Below are 19,938 nucleotides of genomic sequence, written 5' to 3' on the forward strand. Positions count from 1 at the left end.
ATATCACCTTTTATTTACTGACTATTAATAAGCTGTACAGCAAATGGCCAAGAATTTTGATGTTCTCATTAATTTTCCAAACTGCTGAACTCTGTTTTCCTTACCATGGTCAGCTACTTTTATGGCCAGATAGGTAAGCAGCCTATAGGAATGACCACAGCTCAGCTAAGTTCTCAGGTTTATGTTGTGTTTTTTGCCTGTATCTGTGTAAACGTTGCCATGGTGACAGCATCCACTGAAACCTGATGATGATCCAAGGATCTTTGTTAGTCTCTTTTATGTTTTAAGGTTAAAAACATCACAGTAACACAAAGAATGGCCATCTTACATTTTATAATTCGTTTGGTGGCAATTTTTTTCCCCTTGAAAAATCACCAGACCCTCCTGTAGCTGGAAATGTGAGTGTGAAGAACCCTTTTAACACTTAAAGAACACAATGTAAAGGTTCTACACTAATATTCTATACAAGTTAAAAGTTTTTCATACACTCTTAAAAAGATGGTTCTTCAAGCATGCTTTTGTTTAGAAAATGGTTCTATATAGAACCATGAACGCTCAAAGAACCCTTTGCATGATTAAAGGGTTCTTTGCATCATAAAAGTGTTCTTCAGACCAATGGTGAGTGTGTTGTCTATGGTTCTATATAGAACATTTTTTAAAAGCACCAAAAACGTTCTTCTATTATTATGATGTGAAGCTTGTAGCAATAGAAGAGCTCTTTTTGGTGCCCTTTTCAAAAGTGTTCTATATGGAACCATCTGCAGCACAGTCTCCATCACGATGCAAAGAACCCTTTAATCATGCAAAGGGTTCTTTGAGTGTCCATGGTTCTATATAGAACCATTTTTTTCACTAAAGCACCTTTGAGGTAATTTTTTTTTAAAGAGTGTAGAACTATGTCCAAACCAAGAACCATTTAGAAACCTTTATATTTAGCGGGGAATTCCACAGAATTTTCTAAATTTCTACATTAATTCAGTTGTTAAGATGCAAGAAAAGTCATTCTATGTGATTCAATGTGAAATCTGACATTGTAGAAAACTTAATCAGAATTACTTTGAAAAAGTCTGGTTCCATTGACTTACATTAAAAGTGAAGTGTGTTTTTTCCTTCTTCTGTAAAGTTATCATTTTGGAGATATGAGGTTTTGTTCTGACAACAGTGATATTTGTGTTGTAGACATTGTGATCTCTAGTTCCTATCACCACCACTGTAAAGAAATCAGTCAGTTTCACTACAATGGGCCATTTCACATCAATCCACTCTAAAAGACTTGGTTGTACATCTCAACTGCTGAATAACACAGAAATTTGGAAAAACCTGCTATTCCCCTTTGAGAGTGCGCTGTTGCTGTTAGTAGAGGTGTATTTGCACACACCTTTTGGACCTTGTTTGTAGATTCAGCTCAATTCAACAATTCAGTTATGTATTTCTTTTTTTTTTTTTGGAGCTTCTCAGGCACAGATCAAAAACATCTGGCACAGTTTACTAGTGCTGGATGACCTTTTGACCTTCCTTAATCCTTGCACTGGGGTCAGTGTCTGCCCGTCTACATCATGTGTGGCGCTTTATCGTCATACCTCAAGCCAAATGAGCTAGAGATCAGCTCCAAATGGGCCGCGCAACCAGCACTAGCATAACATTTACACAAACTCCACCATCAATGAACTCCTATTTTCAGTTTTGCCAAGCAGTTAAAGATGAAGGATATGGCATGGAATAGACCATGGCATGGCATTTAATGATATGAAATATGATATGAATATGATATTTAATCTGTCTAATGTTTGTAAACAAGCTGGAACAGAATGTTCAAACAGCAGTACCACATTAAAAAACAACGTTTTTTCTGCGATTTGTTCTCTATAAATGTTATCAAAATGATTATTCATCATTCATGCAGCTGGTCAGTGTTCTAGCAATACTGATGATAATAATATGCTGAGAAAAGCACATTGTGACATATTTTATCACAATAATGATGCCATATCTTCAGATTGCGCACTCCTAAAAGCCACACATTGATCTAGAGAACAAAGCGCAGTGTAAAAGTGGAGCTGGAGTGAAACGTGGAGGGAGGTGTGGGTTTGGAAGTGAGAGTATGTGGCTTGTTTTTTCATGTGTGATCATGTTACTGGGAGATAACAGAGTAATAACTGTCCTGTAAGGCTTCTCATGGTTTCTTCACTGTAATCCCGCTAATGCAAATATTTGTTTGGATTCTCCAGGGGGAGAGAGGGGCTCCTGGACCTTCCGGACCACCAGTAAGAAGCTCTAATCATGCCACTTCTTCTCATGGTGTCTCTCTTTCCTCTCTTTCTGTCTATCTCTCTCCTGTCTCTTTTCTAATCTGTACACTGCCCATCGAAAGTTTGGGGACTTTGGGGTTCCCAGCAATGCTGTCAGACAGATATTACTCCATATTTACAATGAAGATGTTTTTGTATCATAAAAGTACCTTTTTCATTGTACCTGATTTTTGATTACTTTTGATTATTGAGTCACTTAATGAGTAATGTTAACATCTCCCTCTTGGTATGTGTAATATAGATACAGAAAGGCTAAGGTACAGCCTCCACAAGGTGAGGTTGGTTTAACACACTGTTACAACTAAGCCCCCCAAATGTAATCAAGGAGCGTCCACATGCCCCTTAAATTTAAGTTTTTTTTTTCATTTATTTGTTTATTCTTAGATTTACAGAAAAGTATACATAAATAAACATAAAATCTGGCCTATGCAAAAGTTTTGGCACCTCATATATATTATGTTTTGGCTCCCAATATGTTACTTGCCAGGTAGAGCAGGAGTGTCCAAACTTTTTTACAAAGAGGGCCGGATCTGACCAAGTCAAAAGAAGTGAGTGCTGAAATATTGCCCACAAATTACATTCAAATTTTTAGGTTTTCAAAATATGAAAGTACAAACCATGTAGAGCAATGACTTGAAATGAGCGTATAGTTGGCGATCCGTTCTGAGAATTCAATGAATGTTCGGTTTTGCTAAATTATGCTCTATTCAGGAATCACTTTATTAAATGAAAGGAGCAGATTAAACAGCATTAACAGCTACAGTTTTGTTCATCCTTAAAGGGCTAACTTTGTTACCACAGTGTGGCACAGTGTCTGTGGGCCGTATTTGGCCCTGGGGCTGGACTCTGGACACCCCTGCAGTAGAGGATTCTCTCTTTAAAAATCAAGAAAACATAATTTGACCAGTCCACACAAACTTTTCCACATGACTGTATATCTAATGTAAATAAAATATATTAAACTTTTTATCATGCTGGTATTTGCTGTACTCTGTGGCCAATGTATAGCACAGCCTCTTTCCCTCAGTCATGCAGGAATCTTTGTGTTTACATTGGAAAGCTCATCTGGTTCATCAACTTGTATTGAATTAATTTTCTTTGCATCATTTGACCATTTTAATTTCCAGTGGATGCTACAACTAGCCCCTCACTCGGGAACTATTAACCTTACTATTTTCCCTCTCGTGTTTATGGATCATGCCCTCTTTGCTTGTACTGTATCTTGAGATGCTGTTTACAGTGAGTTCTAAGAGTTTGATCCGCTGTACCTGATCCACACAGCCTGTTGCTAAATGCAAGAAACAGAGCAGAAAGTGAGTAATGGGAATTCTGTCCTGGCGCTCACAAAGAACAGGTTATGACTCTTTTTAAGGCTGCATGCATGTGACCCCTTCTGTTAGGAGAAAGAATCCCTGCTGGGAGCCGTCAGGATCAAATGCTGAATCTGTCAGCGAGGCAGATCCTGCATTTGAGCTAACAGTAATGGGGCTGCTACATGCTCACTGGGGGCAGTTCTAGATAGACTCCTCCAGCAGATCCTCTACAGTTTGACATGGCCAGAGCATGACCTGTCAGGGTTAGTCATAGGGCCAGTCATGAGTGAAGTTCTGAATGTTTCTATTAATAATAGTAATAATAATAATAATAATAATAATGATAATAATAATGATAATGATAATAATAGTTGGTGACCTTATGTGCAGCTGCTCTAGAATGTCCCATTCTATTGGTTTTCTTTATCATATAAGCTGTGTGTACGCAGGTGGTGCACCTTAGAATCTGGATACTTATCAACATGTTGTGTAATTGACACACAAAATATTACAAAATATATTCAACTATTTTGCCATTATTGTCAATAAAATGTAGATCAGTTTGTGTTGGGTCATTAATGATGAAGATTGGATTAGATTGGAGAAACCCTCATGCATTCAGTGGTTAAAATACAATAGTTGTAGTCCCATAAAATATGATCTACTTTTATTATGAAAACTGGAAGAACTAAAGGGGTCAAAGATACATCTTGATAGCATAAATACAGTCTGATTGCAGATACATGTATATAATTATTAATATAAATCTGAATTCATATAATATATTCATATAAAATATAAACCTGTAAAATGTCACAACTTTCAAATAAGTTACACGACCTTGACTGAGGAGCACCAAGAATGTTAGAGGTTATATTAAAATTTGTATCCAGTTTACAAATTAAAATAAAAGAATGAAGTTACAGTGAATTAATATACACAAGAAAGCTTTGATCAATTTAATATCCAGAGTGAAGTTCCAATAAAATCAATATACAAAGATTTATATTAAAAACAGTTACAATCAAATGAATATCCAAAATGAAGTTATAATATTTCAAAAGGGGTGATGAAATTTCCAGACAAATAACCTGACAAGAAAGGACTGTAAATATATAATTATTATACATATTTAACACTTAACTTCTTCCGTACCCAAAATTTTTTTTTTAATATTATATCTATTATTTATATTATGCATTTTTATATTATATATATTAACATTGTACTAAATAAAAAAGTAAAGTATATAGTTTTGTCCCGAGTTTATAATATTTAAATCTTTTTTGTTATTGTCTCTGGCCATGAAATAACAAAAATTATTAATAGGGCAAATATTTTCCAATTTTACAAACATGTTGTGTTGCGTTGTTATGTTGTGTTGTTTAGGGCCCTCCAGGATCTTTTGACTTTCTGTTGCTGCTGATGGCCGACATCCGTAACGACATTGCGGAGCTGCAGAGTAAAGTGTTCGGCAGGCAGATGCATTCCCCTGGCGAGGAATTCCTCAACAACGCCGATTTCTGGAAGGACAGTCAGGACAGCCTAGACTTCGGCTCCGGAGAGGACTACAAATTCCAGAATCCTCCCAGAAGCAAGCGGAAACCATCCAGCACTTTAACTGACCCTGATTAGATTATCTAATGGTGCAGTCAGACAGTCCTTATACAGTCAGAAAATTGTCATGTCACAGGTTTTTGAAACCCATTACTGGAGCCATACATACAGTAAACAGACCAGTTGGTCAGATTATCACATAAACAGCATCTGCTGGGATGGTGCAGTGGCAGCTACTTGCACAGTGTTTGAGCTGTAAGCCCTTTTTAAACACTTCGCATTGTTTAGTTGAGCTGAATGCTTGACTGTATCAAATAAACATTTAAGCCATTCAAGTTTTGAACATGTCAGTGTAAAAAAAGAAATGTTTATTTCTAAAAGTAATCAGCAACATTTAGATTTCAAACATTGGTTTATGTGATGTTACTGTCATATTCCCCCAGTTTGTTTAGTTGAGACCAGCTCAACTAAAGAGTGTGATGTTTTTAAAAAAGTGTCACAGAAAAGTGTTTAAAACTTAAACATTTGGACAGAAGGCTTTAGACGCCGAGCACATATTCAGATGGCAGTAAGTTCACTTAAACGTGTATAACTGATGACATCTTGCACGTCAAATACTTTTTTGGACATCACACTGTTAACAACAGTTTGTCAGTTCAACGTAAAAGATTTTCTTCATGCACAAGCAATTTAACTGGCTTTATTAAACTCGTACATAGTCATATGTGTAAGTCTGTGCACTCCTGGGCAAATGTCACATTTTGCTGATTTTCTAAGTGAACGTAAGTGAACACATCCCCTACAAAGATCACACTTTTGCACACTTTAATGCACAATTACTGTTACTAAATTGAACATATTGGGGAAAAACAGAACAGGGGTGTCCAATCTTATCTGCAAAGGGCTGCTGTGGCTACAGGTTTTCACTCCACCAAAGAAGGAAGTCAAACCAGCCCTTTGTGGATAACAATGGACACCCCTGAAATAGCGCATAACATGCAGCCTGGGCTAAATTTATTGCACATTTTACATTTTTTGCTATGTACATTGCTATAAAATGTGCAGAAAAATGTCATATGTACAGTCTCAGAAAAAAAGGTATGAAACTGTTACCAGGGCAGGACCCCTCTTGTCACTGGGGTGGTACCCTTAAGGGTACATCTCAGTACCTTTACTCAGTACCTGCACAGAACCTTTATTTCTTGCAGTGTAGGTGTGTTCTCTATGTTCACTTCTTGTCAGTTTAAAATCAACCAGTCATGATGTCAAATAATACTTAAAAGGAATATTATGAACATAACTGAGCAAAATTTCACAACAATTCACTCCACAAAAACAGAGATCAGTTTTCACATTTTCACATAGTTTATTTGTGTAGTATTTGTTGTATAATGGCCTTTACTGTGTACTGTGTTGCCATGACATCAGAGAATGTTCTGGCTACTGATGTTGGTAAACTCAACTTTTTTCTCCTCCAATCAAGTGCAACTTCAGAAATTCATGAGGTTATGAGGACTGTCTGATCACACCTATAGCATCACATCAATACCTGTCTTTCAGAAAGGAATGAACTGACGATAAGAAGAGAGATTGGTGTAGATCAGTGTTTTCCAGCTCTGGTCTATGAAACTGTGGTGGACTGCCGGCTGGAGCTGGAAACACTGGTGTAGATATCACAGAATGAATTTTATTTAACTTCATACTCACATGAATGTATTTCTTTGTATGAAATTCTATTTTTTTAATATAAAAGATGTACATATTTATCATAAGTGTATTTCAAATGAGTCTTTTGTCATACAAATTACAGCAGATAATAGATGCGTTAAATGCCAAGCAATTCAGGTATACTTCATCACTTATCATTCATAAATCAGCCATGTAAAATTTAATTACACAGATTGTTATTAATTTTAATCTTTGAGATGTAAACAATGTTATTCAGAGTAGTTTAGTGTGAAATGGTTAATTGTAGAAAACTTATCAACTGATCTCTTAACAGTGGGAACCAGGGGTCGCAGTGTCTACAACACAAATATAGTCATTTTATTTACTATCCAAAACCTAAAATCACAGCATGTAAAAACAGTTTATTTACAGACTCTAAACATCCTGCTAAAGCCTGAGTAGACTGATAAATCAATGTGATGATCAGTTATTAATCTCAATGTTACTGAGCTCTGCTAAAGCCTGAGTAGACTGATAAATCAATGTGATGATCAGTTATTAATCTCAGTGTTACTGAGCTCTGCTAAAGCCTGAGTAGACTGATAAATCAATGTGATGATCAGTTATTAATCTCAGTGTTACTGAGCTCTGCTAAAGCCTGAGTAGACTGATAAATCAATGTGATGATCAGTTATTAATCTCAGAGTTGCTGAGCTCTGTTAAAGCCTGAGTAGACTGATAAATCAATGTGATGATCAGTTATTAATCTCAGTGTTACTGAGCTCTGCTAAAGCCTGAGTAGACTGATAAATCAATGTGATGATCAGTTATTAATCTCAGAGTTGCTGAGCTCTGTTAAAGCCTGAGTAGACTGATAAATCAAAGTTATTTATCTCAGTGTTACTAAAGTTTTGAGGGATGATCAACCTGAATATCTCAGTAGTGCACGTGTTCACGAGTGATACGTTTATGGGTGTAGTACTCATCCATGCATTTCAATAACTGAACATACATGCCATTAATTGAAAAACATATATATGCCCATTTTAAAGTCAGATTTGCAGAACTTTATTTTGATATTTGATAATTAAGTGATTTTTTTTTTCATGAAGCATGTTAACAGAAGAAAAGACATATTACGTGAAGACCCCCTCCAAAAAATGTACAGTGAGGAAGAGTGGGAATTAAATAAAAATAAGTCATTGGTAAACTGACCATTAGGTTTGAGTCAGTGATTAGAAATGGAAAACATTGGCAGCAGCTCTATGCCTGGGCTCTGTAAAACTGTAAAACTGCTATGTGCAAGAAAATATGTGATATTGTCTGTTTCACATAAATCAGGAAAGCCTTTTACAAGCTCTAAATGGCATAGTTTAGAACATAGAACATAGTTTAGAACAACTGAAAAATGTTCATCAGTGTTATCTAGGCACTTACATATGCTACAAAGATTCTACTGTATAGGAGTGCTAGCAGAAATGGGCATTATCATAGATACTTTTTCCTTGTTTTTGGCTTTTTTTAGCATTTAAGGCCTGAACTGAAGGCCTAGCTCTAACAGTCTTGGTTTGCTGCTGAATAAGTACACACTCCAGGATATCTCATACTACTGTTCCTCACTAGAAAAAACAGGACAGCTGTTCACCAGCAAAACCAGCATATCATCATTGATGTAAAGAAAACTTTATATATAAAATGTTAATCAGAAGGAAAAACATTATTAAATTGTAGTTAAAGTTTATTAAAAGTAAAAACAAAAAGTAATTTTTAACCATTTTGATTTAATCCCGTCATCATGAAATGTTAACATAATATAAAGGTAACTGGAGTTTTCAATTTTTTACAATGTAAATAATACAAAAATAGAGATATAAACAGAAGTCCATGAGCTTTTGCTATAGATTTCTGTATTGTTGCCTCGAGAAAATGAGTTAATTATCTTGTGAACTCAAGATAACAATTTTATCACAAGATAATGAAATTGTTATCTCAAGACAACTGTTTTATCTTGAGATAAGATGATTAACTTGTTATTTCAAGATAACAACTTTATCTTGCAACAACAGGATAAATAATTCATTATTCCAAGTCAACAACTTTTTATCCAAACATAACAAGATAATAAACTTGTTGTTTTAAGATAACAACTTAGTTATCTAGTGATAACAAGATAATAAGCTCATTATTCCAACATAATAACTTTTGTTATTTTGAGATAACATGATAATGAACTAGTTCTTTCAAGATAACAATCCATAACATTATAACTACCTCATGGCCTCTTCAGACTTCCATTACATAAGGTTTTTGTGTGACAGCGATAATATGTTGTCTTTTGGAAGCAAGTATACACTGGTCAACTAGCATGACCATGCTGGGTAACCAGCTAAAGCACCACTAGACCAGCATAAACCAGCTTAGACCAGCATGGAAAATACAATACCAGTATGTCAGACCACATAAGCAAGTTCAAAGTAAGTCTATTTGAGATTCAGCATACTGTAAGGCAAGAGGGTGATGGTTTCGACACTTAGGTAAAATAATAGTAATTGGAGGAATATAAGCTTCCATGATAACCTGGTAGCAAAACTAAAGAAAGCAAACTTCAGAAACCAGTCTTAGCTGGTCAATGGGAAAGGGTATTATTTTTCAGTTGTTTCGACTGAGTTATTAACCCCCTGTTGCCTGTTGTTGCCTCAGGGCAACAAACTTATTTTCCTCACATTACAACAACATGATATGTATTTACTGATCATGAAAGGGTTCATTAATAAGGGAAGAGTTTGAACACACCAATAAAAAGTGTGTACTTGGTAAACATTAGAATCTTTTTGACATTTTGAAACATTTCTTGGGGATGGTTCAGCTTTAGGATGACACACATTACGGCACCAGACAATGTCCCTCAGAAAAAACATAATTTTTCATCAGTTCCAAAATACAATTCACATCTAATGTAAAATTAATTTACATTTTCAACCATAAAATATCACAGGCATGATGAGGGACAGGTGGAAAACAGGTGGAAACAATCAGGGGCGGAGTCACGAAACAAGGGGGCAGGACAGTGAGGTAAATACAAATGCATGTGGACAAGACTGGAAAGTAAACAAGAGCACATGCATGATTGGGAGGGGCCAATCGTGACATAAACAAAGCACCACAGTTGCAAACAAAACAGCATGTGAGGGAACAGTGCAGTCATTATACATTTTTTTCAGTTTGGTTATGTTTATGTAAATTATGTTTTATTTATAATTTTGAGGATTTTATTTCTTTAGGAAAGTGGAAAGCAAATTTGATCATTTTTATATTTAAAGAAGTGTTATTCATTGGCGCACAGTGTTGCTTCAAGGCAACATATCCCAAAAGGATCCTTTTTTTGGTTTATTTTGTACTTTAATAATCATCAGTTATACCTTTTTTTCAAACATTACTCTCATAATGCATCCAATAGAGGTTTAACATTATTAGTGAATCAAGCTAATGGAAGAGGACAGAAGAGCGAGAATAATATTGTGAGGCTGCTTTCGCCCGGCCTTCTGAGAGAATGTCTGGAGCTACACCCGATGACGAGAAGCTTTGATGTTTTGGGAGTGGAGTGTGAGGGTGGTCCCCCGAGTCCAGACACTCCTAAACCATCTTCATGTTTTCATTGGAGACATACTTTCTCTCACACTATCCTGTCATTTTCTGTGGTTGCCTATCTAGTATATCCAATATGATCCTGTATGGACCACACCAGCCTGCACCCTTTGCACTGACCCATCGCATTTACAGTGTGTAAATATAACAGCATTTTATTATTCAATATTTAATGCTGTACCCACACAATACAACAGTCCATAAGAGAAGGTTTAATCCACTACTGAAGTCACTGATATAGAAACAGAGAGCCATGAAATGGCAATTCCACCAAATGCTCAAAATGGCTGCATAAAATAAGATGTAAACAAAGTCATTCAGAGTGATTTGATATGAAACTGTTCACTGTAGAGAACATTTCTTTACAGTGGTGGTGACAGAAACCAAGGGGTTACAGTGTCAACAGTGTAAGTATAGTCATTTTATTTATTATCCAAAACCACAAGAGAATTTACACATCTTCTGACCTTTTATACACACGTTGATAAAGATAAAATTGATGTAAATCTGAAAAAAAGACCTAACAATCTATTGTATATCTATCATAGAACAATATCTCAGATATGAGGCAGCATATTCATAACCATTTCATGTAACTTTGTACAATCTGTGATTTACCATTAAAACCTGCAGACATCTAGTTTCCATCACCTCTGCTGTGACTCTGATTCAATCATCTCATATCATGTCATTCATATTTTATACCTGAATGATTTGTTTGCATCTTACATATTTAATTATGCAGAATTGACTGATTATTTCTCACTGTACAGCGCAGTGGATGATTGTTTATTACTATTTTAAGCACTAGGTGGCAGCATTTGCACACAGTTGCTGTTTTAATACTGGAGAACAAAATAAAGACTGACCACAAGGTGGCAGAGAATACCCACACACATGCAGACCGACTGCAAACCAGACAAACAATGGTCTCTATTACAATTTACAGTTTTCAAATTTCAGAAGTGTTGCTGTTTACATGCTGTTAAAAGCATGAAGTGGTCATTGATAAATCTGCTTTTACTGGGGCTGTGCTATAGAATCAGTGTTAACTTACAGCCGGATATTTGGCTGTTTATTAATGAACTGGACAAAATGACATGCAACAGTATGTCACATAGCCACTTTTATGCATTTGTATGGATTTAATATTTCATATACTGTCAGAAATGACATAAACAAGTGTATTAGATTCTTTAACAACTCCACACGGTTTGAGTTTATATGCATTTTCTTCAGCCCAACTGATGAAAACGTGCCGAATTCACATTCTGCTTGCTGTGATATAAACATATGATTGTGAAAGATAAAAAATAAATAAATAATTCCAGCTAGCTTATGGAATAATTGTGACCGGAGTCAGGTGCATGTAGAGTAAGCGCAACTTTCAAAGTCACTGTAATAGAATATATTAATGTTCTTTATTTGAGGTTACTGAGCACTGAAATGATAAAGGGGATTTCCTCCCATTTTTCCTAAAGTTTTACATTAATTAATTACATTGCTCAGATGTAAACAGTCATTCAGAGCGGTTTGATGTGAAAATGAGAAATCTCTCCGTTCATATTATGTCTACAATGCAAATATAGCCATTTTATACCTATAAGCCTACATGTGCCTTTTGAGTTGTTGTATGTGTAAAATAGTTCTTTGGGGACTATTTTGTGTGCTTGTACCCTGCATGTACGTTTCATGCCAAAATCTATGCCAACACTGTTGTGAAACAATATCTCTGTTATCAGCCTGTGTATTCATAACCATTTCTTGTGCTAACTTTCTGTGAGGGAGTTTTCAGAGGCATTAAATTCTTTGAACATCTGGTTCCTATCACTACCACAGTGAACAACCCTGCTTCTGTACGTTTCTCTAGAATGAAGCATTTCACATCAAACCTCTGACTTTGTTTTACAACTGATGACTGAATTATGTAGAATATTTTGAAAACAAAGGAATTCCCCTTAAGTTAAATCAGAAGTGCTGCTCGTGAAACTGAACAAATCCATGCACTGGCTGGAGCTCCATAAAGCAAAGCCAGACCGAAATGACCAGTTTGTAACCAATGTTGTTTGTAATGAAAACAGTAAAGTCTTATTTTTTTATACTCTGCTTATTTTTTTTTAATATATTGATGTTGATTAATATTTATTCTAATATTTTGTACAACACTAGCTAAGCCATGTTCCCTGTCCCTGTAAAATAGTTGACCATGACCATCCACAGACGTTTAAGTACCGCACACCAAATTTATGCCACTCTGACTTTTCCATTCTTCTGTTTGTTCCCTTTACCCCTTGTTCAGACGCAGACCTGAAGCAGAGGCGTGCGGCTTGGCATTTTTTGGGCACGGCATCTAAACCCAAAACCATTAGACTGTCTCACAGGACTAATTAATGAGGGCCTACGGACAGTAAACCCATTCAGCAGCAAAAGAATGCCTCAAAAAATTAATCCATGTTAAAATTTACGCCCCATCAATGTCCACACAAAAGCCTGACACCCGTTCCATGTCTCGCAAGCAGTTATTCGCTCCAGTTCCCTCTTCTGTAATTAAAAATCATCCCTTTATACCAGAGCCGCTTCCTCACCAGCGTTTACTTCGTTTCAATATGTTTTCACCCTCAACTGAGCAAGCATTCTGTAGCTAGTGTTCCTCTTCAGTGAGCCTTAAAATGACCAGTCACCTCCTCTCAGCACTAAACCAGCCTGTCTCTCACTGCAGATCAAAGGGCTATAGACTTATACTGAACAACTAGACATGGTTTGAGGCACGGCACAGTGTTAAGTGGTGGGGTATAAAGTCATATGCAAAAACTGAACAAATTTGTTTAAGAGAAAATAAATGAAAATGTTCTCTACAGATAACACACTTAATATGACAGGTTTTCTGCTAATTTTAATGTCTATTTTTTTCTGAAAATATTGAACAAAATTAAGACATAAAAACATAAAATATAAAATGCGCCACATTTTATATGTTTTCCCCAATATGTAAATAGGAATTGTGCATTAAAATGTGAAGAAATGTGTTCTCACTCAGAAAACCAACAAATCATGTAACCAGTGGTGCCCAAACTTTTGCATGGGCAGACACCAAACATGTCTTTGCTGATCAGTTACATTTCTAGAGACATCAAGGCCTTCAGAGAAGAGCTAATGATTTCTGGGATTGAATTAAATACATGCTTGTAATTTTTTTATTAGTATTACTTAACTCAACCATGCTTGTATTTAAACTCTGCACATATGACAGTACTAAACCTGTTTGATTGTTAAGGGGTTGAATTCTTGAAATGACACCTGGAAAACCATATAGCCATAATTTTTTTTTCTCTGTGATGCTAAGAAAATACAGCTCAGCTCTCCCATTGGTTAGGACTTCAGGAGCTAGACTGAAGGCCTAATGCGTTCAATTAGCTACCAACATAATTAGAAACTGGCAGAGGAATCAACTGATCATGTATTGATTTACAATGCATGAGACCAGTTTTGGTAAAAAAACTCACTCTAGACTTTCTGTAATTTCTAGATAAAACACTTACTGCAAATATAATAAGCAGCCTGACCAGTGCATTTAAGTCAGCTGTTAGAAATGGAAAACCATGGCAGCAGCTGTAGTCCAGGACTCTTTACTGAAAGACTGGCTGTAACACTGCTACATACAAGGGAAACTGTGTGCTAATGTCTGTTACAAGCTAAAAACACAGAATGTCTTTATAGGCAGACATCCAAGGTACAAAATACAGGGAGTCCTGTACCCCCTAATAAAACTCTTGGCCCCTGAAATTGTCTCAAATCTGTCTCAAGGTGGTACCGGAGCAAATTGGTTCACCCAGTTGGTTAGACTAGCAACTGTAACTGTGCCTGGAATACCTCTGAAAAAAATGTACAATATGCTGTGGCATATTTGTACATCTGAAAACTTGTCCAATTTGGTGGAAAGAAGGAACTAATTTTTCAAACCAAAGACAAAAGAGGTAAAAGATTTCAATTAATGTGCGAAAGAATGCATTACTAGAAAAAAAGCATTTTCAAAGGAAGAAGTGCTAAACCAAACATTTTGTTGCCATTTAAGTTAGCATCAATGCTGCTATGGCAATTTAGCATAGTACTAGAATCCCATAGGGGTGCTAACAGAAATGAGTTTTATTTTAGTGTTTTTCCTCTGAAGGCATGGCTCTAATATTTATGGTCTGTCACTGATTTTTGTGAAGGATTTTTTTTCACCAAAATACATTAAAAGGCCTGTATTTTAGGCCACTATGACTCCACTTTAAGTATTTGTGTTAAATTATGTACCGAAAACAATGACTAATAATATGTCAAAGAAGGTGAGGGGAAATTAGGTTTTCCATGATATAGGCCCTTTAAAAACGTAGCTGCACAGCGGGGATTCGTCTTCTGGGGAGGTTTTATGAAGTTAACATGCTGTTTCCTACATCATTCAGCTACAGCTGCAGAAAAGCACGTCATTAATGAGGTCCCGTTCTGTCCTGTTCTGTTCTGTTCTATTGGCCGAATGGGTCGGAGCTGCTTTGTGTGACATCGTCCTTTGAAGTATCAAACAATGTCATTAAATTCATTTCGACAGCTGGGGGCCAGCAAGGCAGCCACTGACTTGTTTAATGGTACAACATTATTTACATGTTGTTCATTGAGACAGGCACAAAGGCGCCATTCTCCCAGGCCCAGGGCGACTTGGGAGGTTCTGTAAGTGTCGCAATTAACATGAGATAAGACGGCCCTTGCACACAACGAAGCTTTCCCACTTCACGCGATTAAAAAAAGGAGGAGAAAGAGATGGGAAGAGGTTGCAGGGAGGGGCTGAGGTGAAGGGGTGGGGTGGGGGTGGAATTTGGCAAGAAATTTCTGCAAAATCCCATCTGGAAGTAATTAATGGACAACTGATTGGTGTACAAGGGCCAGCCTTAAAAGATTTCAAATATTTGCTGAAGTGCCCCTTGTTCCTAATTATATCTCACTGGTTGCGGCTCTCATTATTTAGAACTGCCCACTATGTGAGGTGGGGTGGGGGGAGGCCCAGTAAGAGTGAATGTGGTTCCCCTCCTTCTTTTTGCTCAAACAGCATCAAACTAATGCTTAATGGCAGAGGCTGAATGAGTTACTGTGTTGAAATAAAGACATTAATGAGGTAATTTTATTAGTGAAGCTCATCCTGCGGGGGGGAGCGGGAGGGGGGTACCCATGCACGGACAGCCCTGATGGAGGAAATTAGGGTTTCACTCTGCCTTAATTAATGCCTTTAAGAGATTAAGTGCAAGCACCAAATTAACTGCCCCAAAAAACTTTCATTGAGAAAAAAGAAAATTCATTGTTGCTCTCCCATGTAATTACAGGACAGTGCAAATTCAATTTTAATGAGGCGAAAGCCACTCCTTTGGCTTTTTCTTTTTTTTCCTAGATAGAGGGAGAGAGAGAAAAAAAGAGAAAGACTGAAAGCTTGCTCTTGTTAAGGCCTAAGTTTAAGGAAGCATTTCTCCCACAATAGCTAATTGTGCATGGCCCTGGAGCCTTATGGACACAGGTAAAGACTGAATAGTCCTCTCCCGGGAGGCCTTGCTGCAAACCACAACAAAACTGAGTCCTTAGAGAGAAAAACAGAAAAAGAGAGGTAGAGGGAATGAACAGTGACAGGGAGAAGTAGACGGGGCTTTAGAGGAGTGAGTGTTCCTGTAGCTTAACTGGTGGATCACACCAAACCGTACCTTTTGGCACATAAAACACTGTAAGTATGGTGCTACCTATAGATTTGTTTTTATTCTGCACAAGTGAACAGAGTCAACATGAATGGTTTAACATGAATGACTCACAGTGGTTCACAGTGGTGATGATAGGAACCAGACATCTGCCTCTAAAAGCAACCTCACAGAAAACTATGACATGAAATGTTAAATGCTTTAATGAAGGTTTTGATAGATAAATATCTGTAAATATTTATTTAGGTCATAAAAATACATACAGGACATTGTATAGCACCCAAAGAAAGCAGAGTTACTCCCAAACTCCCAAAAAACGAGTGGAATAATGATCTGGACATCCTAACATTTCCTCCTCTTCCATTCGCAGACTTTCCTAACTGGTGTGAGGCTTAAGTGCCTGTTCCTTTAAGTAGGTCTTAAGTCACTCAAAGCCCAGGTACAATTTACACATGGGACTTTTCCTCAGCGTTCTTGGGGTCTTTGAGTACAACTACAGTATTATCCAAAAGTGTGACTTGAGAAAATGACATTTACAGCTATTTATCTGATTAGTAAACATTTTGTTCATTTGGAAAAAACACTGAGTAAATACAAATAAACATTTCTACAATATACTGTAATTTTATATGTCAGTGTTCAAAGCAAGTAATGCCGAACTGTTCTCGACTACAAAGCCGAATTGCTAGCAGTGCTATGGTTAAGTTGAAGGGGGGAGATAAGGGACAGTCCTGGCGAGAGCCATGTATGAGGAGGAAAGACAACAAGTGAATGCCATCAGTCCATTTGTGGTTGATAACGACAAACAAGATGAAAACATTACTTATTGACAATATTGGAGGCATAGTTCACCCATTTTGAATATCAAAATCTATGTTCGCATCACTTCTGACTGAATAGAAATTATAAAAATGCACCCTGTAGGTCCAGAAACAGCCTTTTCCTGAGGCAAATTTTGATCATCATAAATATTACAAATAAAAGCTCCGAACAACATGTACAGGTTCACATGTCATTATGTCAAATGGCTGTATTTACATTGTAGACATAATACCACGGAAAAATAAACTGAAGTTTCTCCACAGTGGAGCGTTTCTCATTAAACCGCTCTGAATGATTGTTTACATCTCAGCAATTGAATTATCCATCCATCCATCCATTTTCCAAGCCGCTTCTCCGTCAGGGTCGCGGGGGGGAGCTGGAGCCTATCCCAGCAGTCTTCGGGCGGAAGGCAGGATACACCCTGGACAGGTCGCCAGTCCATCGCAGGACAGACACACAGACAGTCACTCACACACTCACACCTAGGGACAATTTAGCACACCCAATTGGCCTGACTGCATGTCTTTGGACTGTGGGAGGAAACCGGAGAACCCGGCGGAAACCCACGCAGACACGGGGAGAACATGCAAACTCCACACAGAGAGGACCCCGGTCACCCGGCCGGGGAATCGAACCCAGGCCCTCCTTGCTGTGAGGCGACAGCGCTACCCACCACGCCACCGTGCCGCCCGCAATTGAATTATGTAGAATTTAAAAAAGAATTTCCCTTTACATGTTCAGTCTTCAGTATCTTTAGTTAGGCATCTCTTTATTTAGACTCTTTCTTGACTCCAGGCTTTTTTTTCTCAAAGATATGAGAAGCTACAAAAGAGGCTGGTCACAATTACTGCATAATCACCACCACATTTTTTAAGCAGACTAGAATTACATTTTTTACAGTTGTTAGCCTTCACAATTATATGTTTATGTTGCAGTAAGCAAAACATGTATTAGATGCGTTTCATGTGTATGGTTGCAGAAAATACACATAAATAAAAGAAAGCAGAAAACACACTTATAGATGCCCCTCCCCCCCAAGCCCCCAAAAATCATTCCCTCAACATCAATAACTCTGCGATGTCCACTGTGGAATCAAGTCCAAATCCAAGAACCTGAAGTGCGAGACGAACACTGTCTTCATCGTCAAGAGAGCCAGCAGAACATGTTCTTCCCGAGACAGCTGAAGGCCACAGGCCCTGATGATGCAGTTCTACACAACGATCATTTAGTTCATCCTCACATCATCTGTAACCATCTGGTTTGATTCCTCCACCTCATAAGAACAAGCCAAACTCAGCACATAATCAGGACAGCAGAGAGGATGATCAGATGTGGACTGACTAAAACTTCAGGATCTACAGCAGCAGGGTGTTGAAGCACACTGACAAAATAACCGCTGACCACTCTCATCCTGAACATGACCTCTTCCAGCTGCTACCCTGTGGTAGAAGATACAGGGCCATCAAAACCAGTACAACCAGATATGATAACAGCTTTTTCCCCAGAGCTGTAGCTCATTAACCACAGTGGAAACCTCACACTTTGAACTTAAACTAAGCCAAACAAACTTTCTTACTGTATTATAGTAACTCCTCTCAACTCATATTCTTATCTGCAAAGTACAGATGTTCAGATGTCACTTTAGCTCCTCTCCAAGGCTCCTTATTATTTTTATATGTATTATATTTTTATTTTATTTGTCTCTTAGTTAAATTCTCATTAACAGTCTGTATGCTTGTCTGTTAATTATATTACATGTCATACATGTGACTCACCAAGAATAATTCCTTGTATGTGTAATATACTCAGTGAAACAAGGTGATTCAGATTCTTATTGAATATTGAAGATTGAACACCCCTAGTAAAATTACATGAAAATAAGTCCACTTCCTCTTTACTGCAAATTTACATATTACATTTTCTGCTCAATTCCTAGTTTTGGTTGAGTTTAAAATAATTGAAAATAATAAAATATAAAATGTGCCATAACTTTCGTAGAGGCTACATTTTATGATTTTTTTGTTGATTTTCAGCAAATAAACAGTAATTGAGCAGTGAATTCTCTGTAGAGGGTGTGTTTACTTATTTTTACTTAGAAAATCAACAAAACGTCTTTTGACCAGGGGTGCTTACATTTTTGCACACACCTGTATGTAGTTTTCCTTTGGGAAAGTAAATATAGTGTACCTTTGAGGGTACATTTGCATTGACTGTAACAGAGATGTGGCACTTATTTATCACTTTATATATTATATATCACTTTATGTAAGTGTAACCAACACTCAAACTTACACATCCAAAGGCGTGATATCCAAGTCAATCATTCCAGGTTTTTACTACTAATAATAACTGAATACAAACCAGAGCATTTTGTGCAAAACATTGTCAACTGTCAAAATAAAACTGCTCCAATTTAAACATTTCAGCTAGATACACTAATCAGGCTAAAAATGGAAATACTTCAATAAAGTACAGATACATGAAAAACTACTTAAGTACTGTGCACCACTGGTTGTTTCAGATTCAAAATATAATCAAATAGAACAATACCAAAAGAAAACAATAATAGCTCTCAACATCTTATTTGACCTTCACATATCATATGTCATTGTCATTGATATCATTATATTGTCATATTAAAATCAGTCAAGTTAACTTACTTTTATAAAGTTGGATCATTGAATAAACACTTGCAACATGTCTGCTATGTGAATAAATACATGTAAATCCACAAGGAAAGAGAAAGTGAAGGAAAAACATAGAGAGGACATGAATGAATGGCTCTTAAGAGATTACACTGGGCTACCCTGAACAACCCCCCACAAACTCTCTAGCTGAGTTATCTTTACCCAGGTTTTGTCTTCTCTAATTGGAGCTGATGAGGGACTAATTGGTAGCTTTTTTACAAAG

General features: G+C 36.9%; 1 protein-coding gene across 1 annotated transcript in view; it reads left to right on the forward strand.

The window, feature by feature from the left end:
• Positions 1–6,951, forward strand: part of ccbe1 (collagen and calcium binding EGF domains 1) — a 112,436-nt gene extending 105,485 nt beyond the window's left edge. The window contains exons 10-11 of the mRNA XM_017715722.2: positions 2,229–2,264; positions 5,012–6,951. Coding sequence (XP_017571211.1) covers positions 2,229–2,264; positions 5,012–5,257 — 282 coding nt within the window. The 3' untranslated portion in view covers positions 5,258–6,951. The remainder of the gene's footprint in view (positions 1–2,228; positions 2,265–5,011) is intronic.
• The last annotated feature ends 12,987 nt before the right edge of the window (positions 6,952–19,938 follow it).

The sequence above is a fragment of the Pygocentrus nattereri genome, chromosome 16 (genome assembly GCF_015220715.1).
Source record: "Pygocentrus nattereri isolate fPygNat1 chromosome 16, fPygNat1.pri, whole genome shotgun sequence".
Lineage (NCBI taxonomy): Eukaryota > Metazoa > Chordata > Actinopteri > Characiformes > Serrasalmidae > Pygocentrus > Pygocentrus nattereri.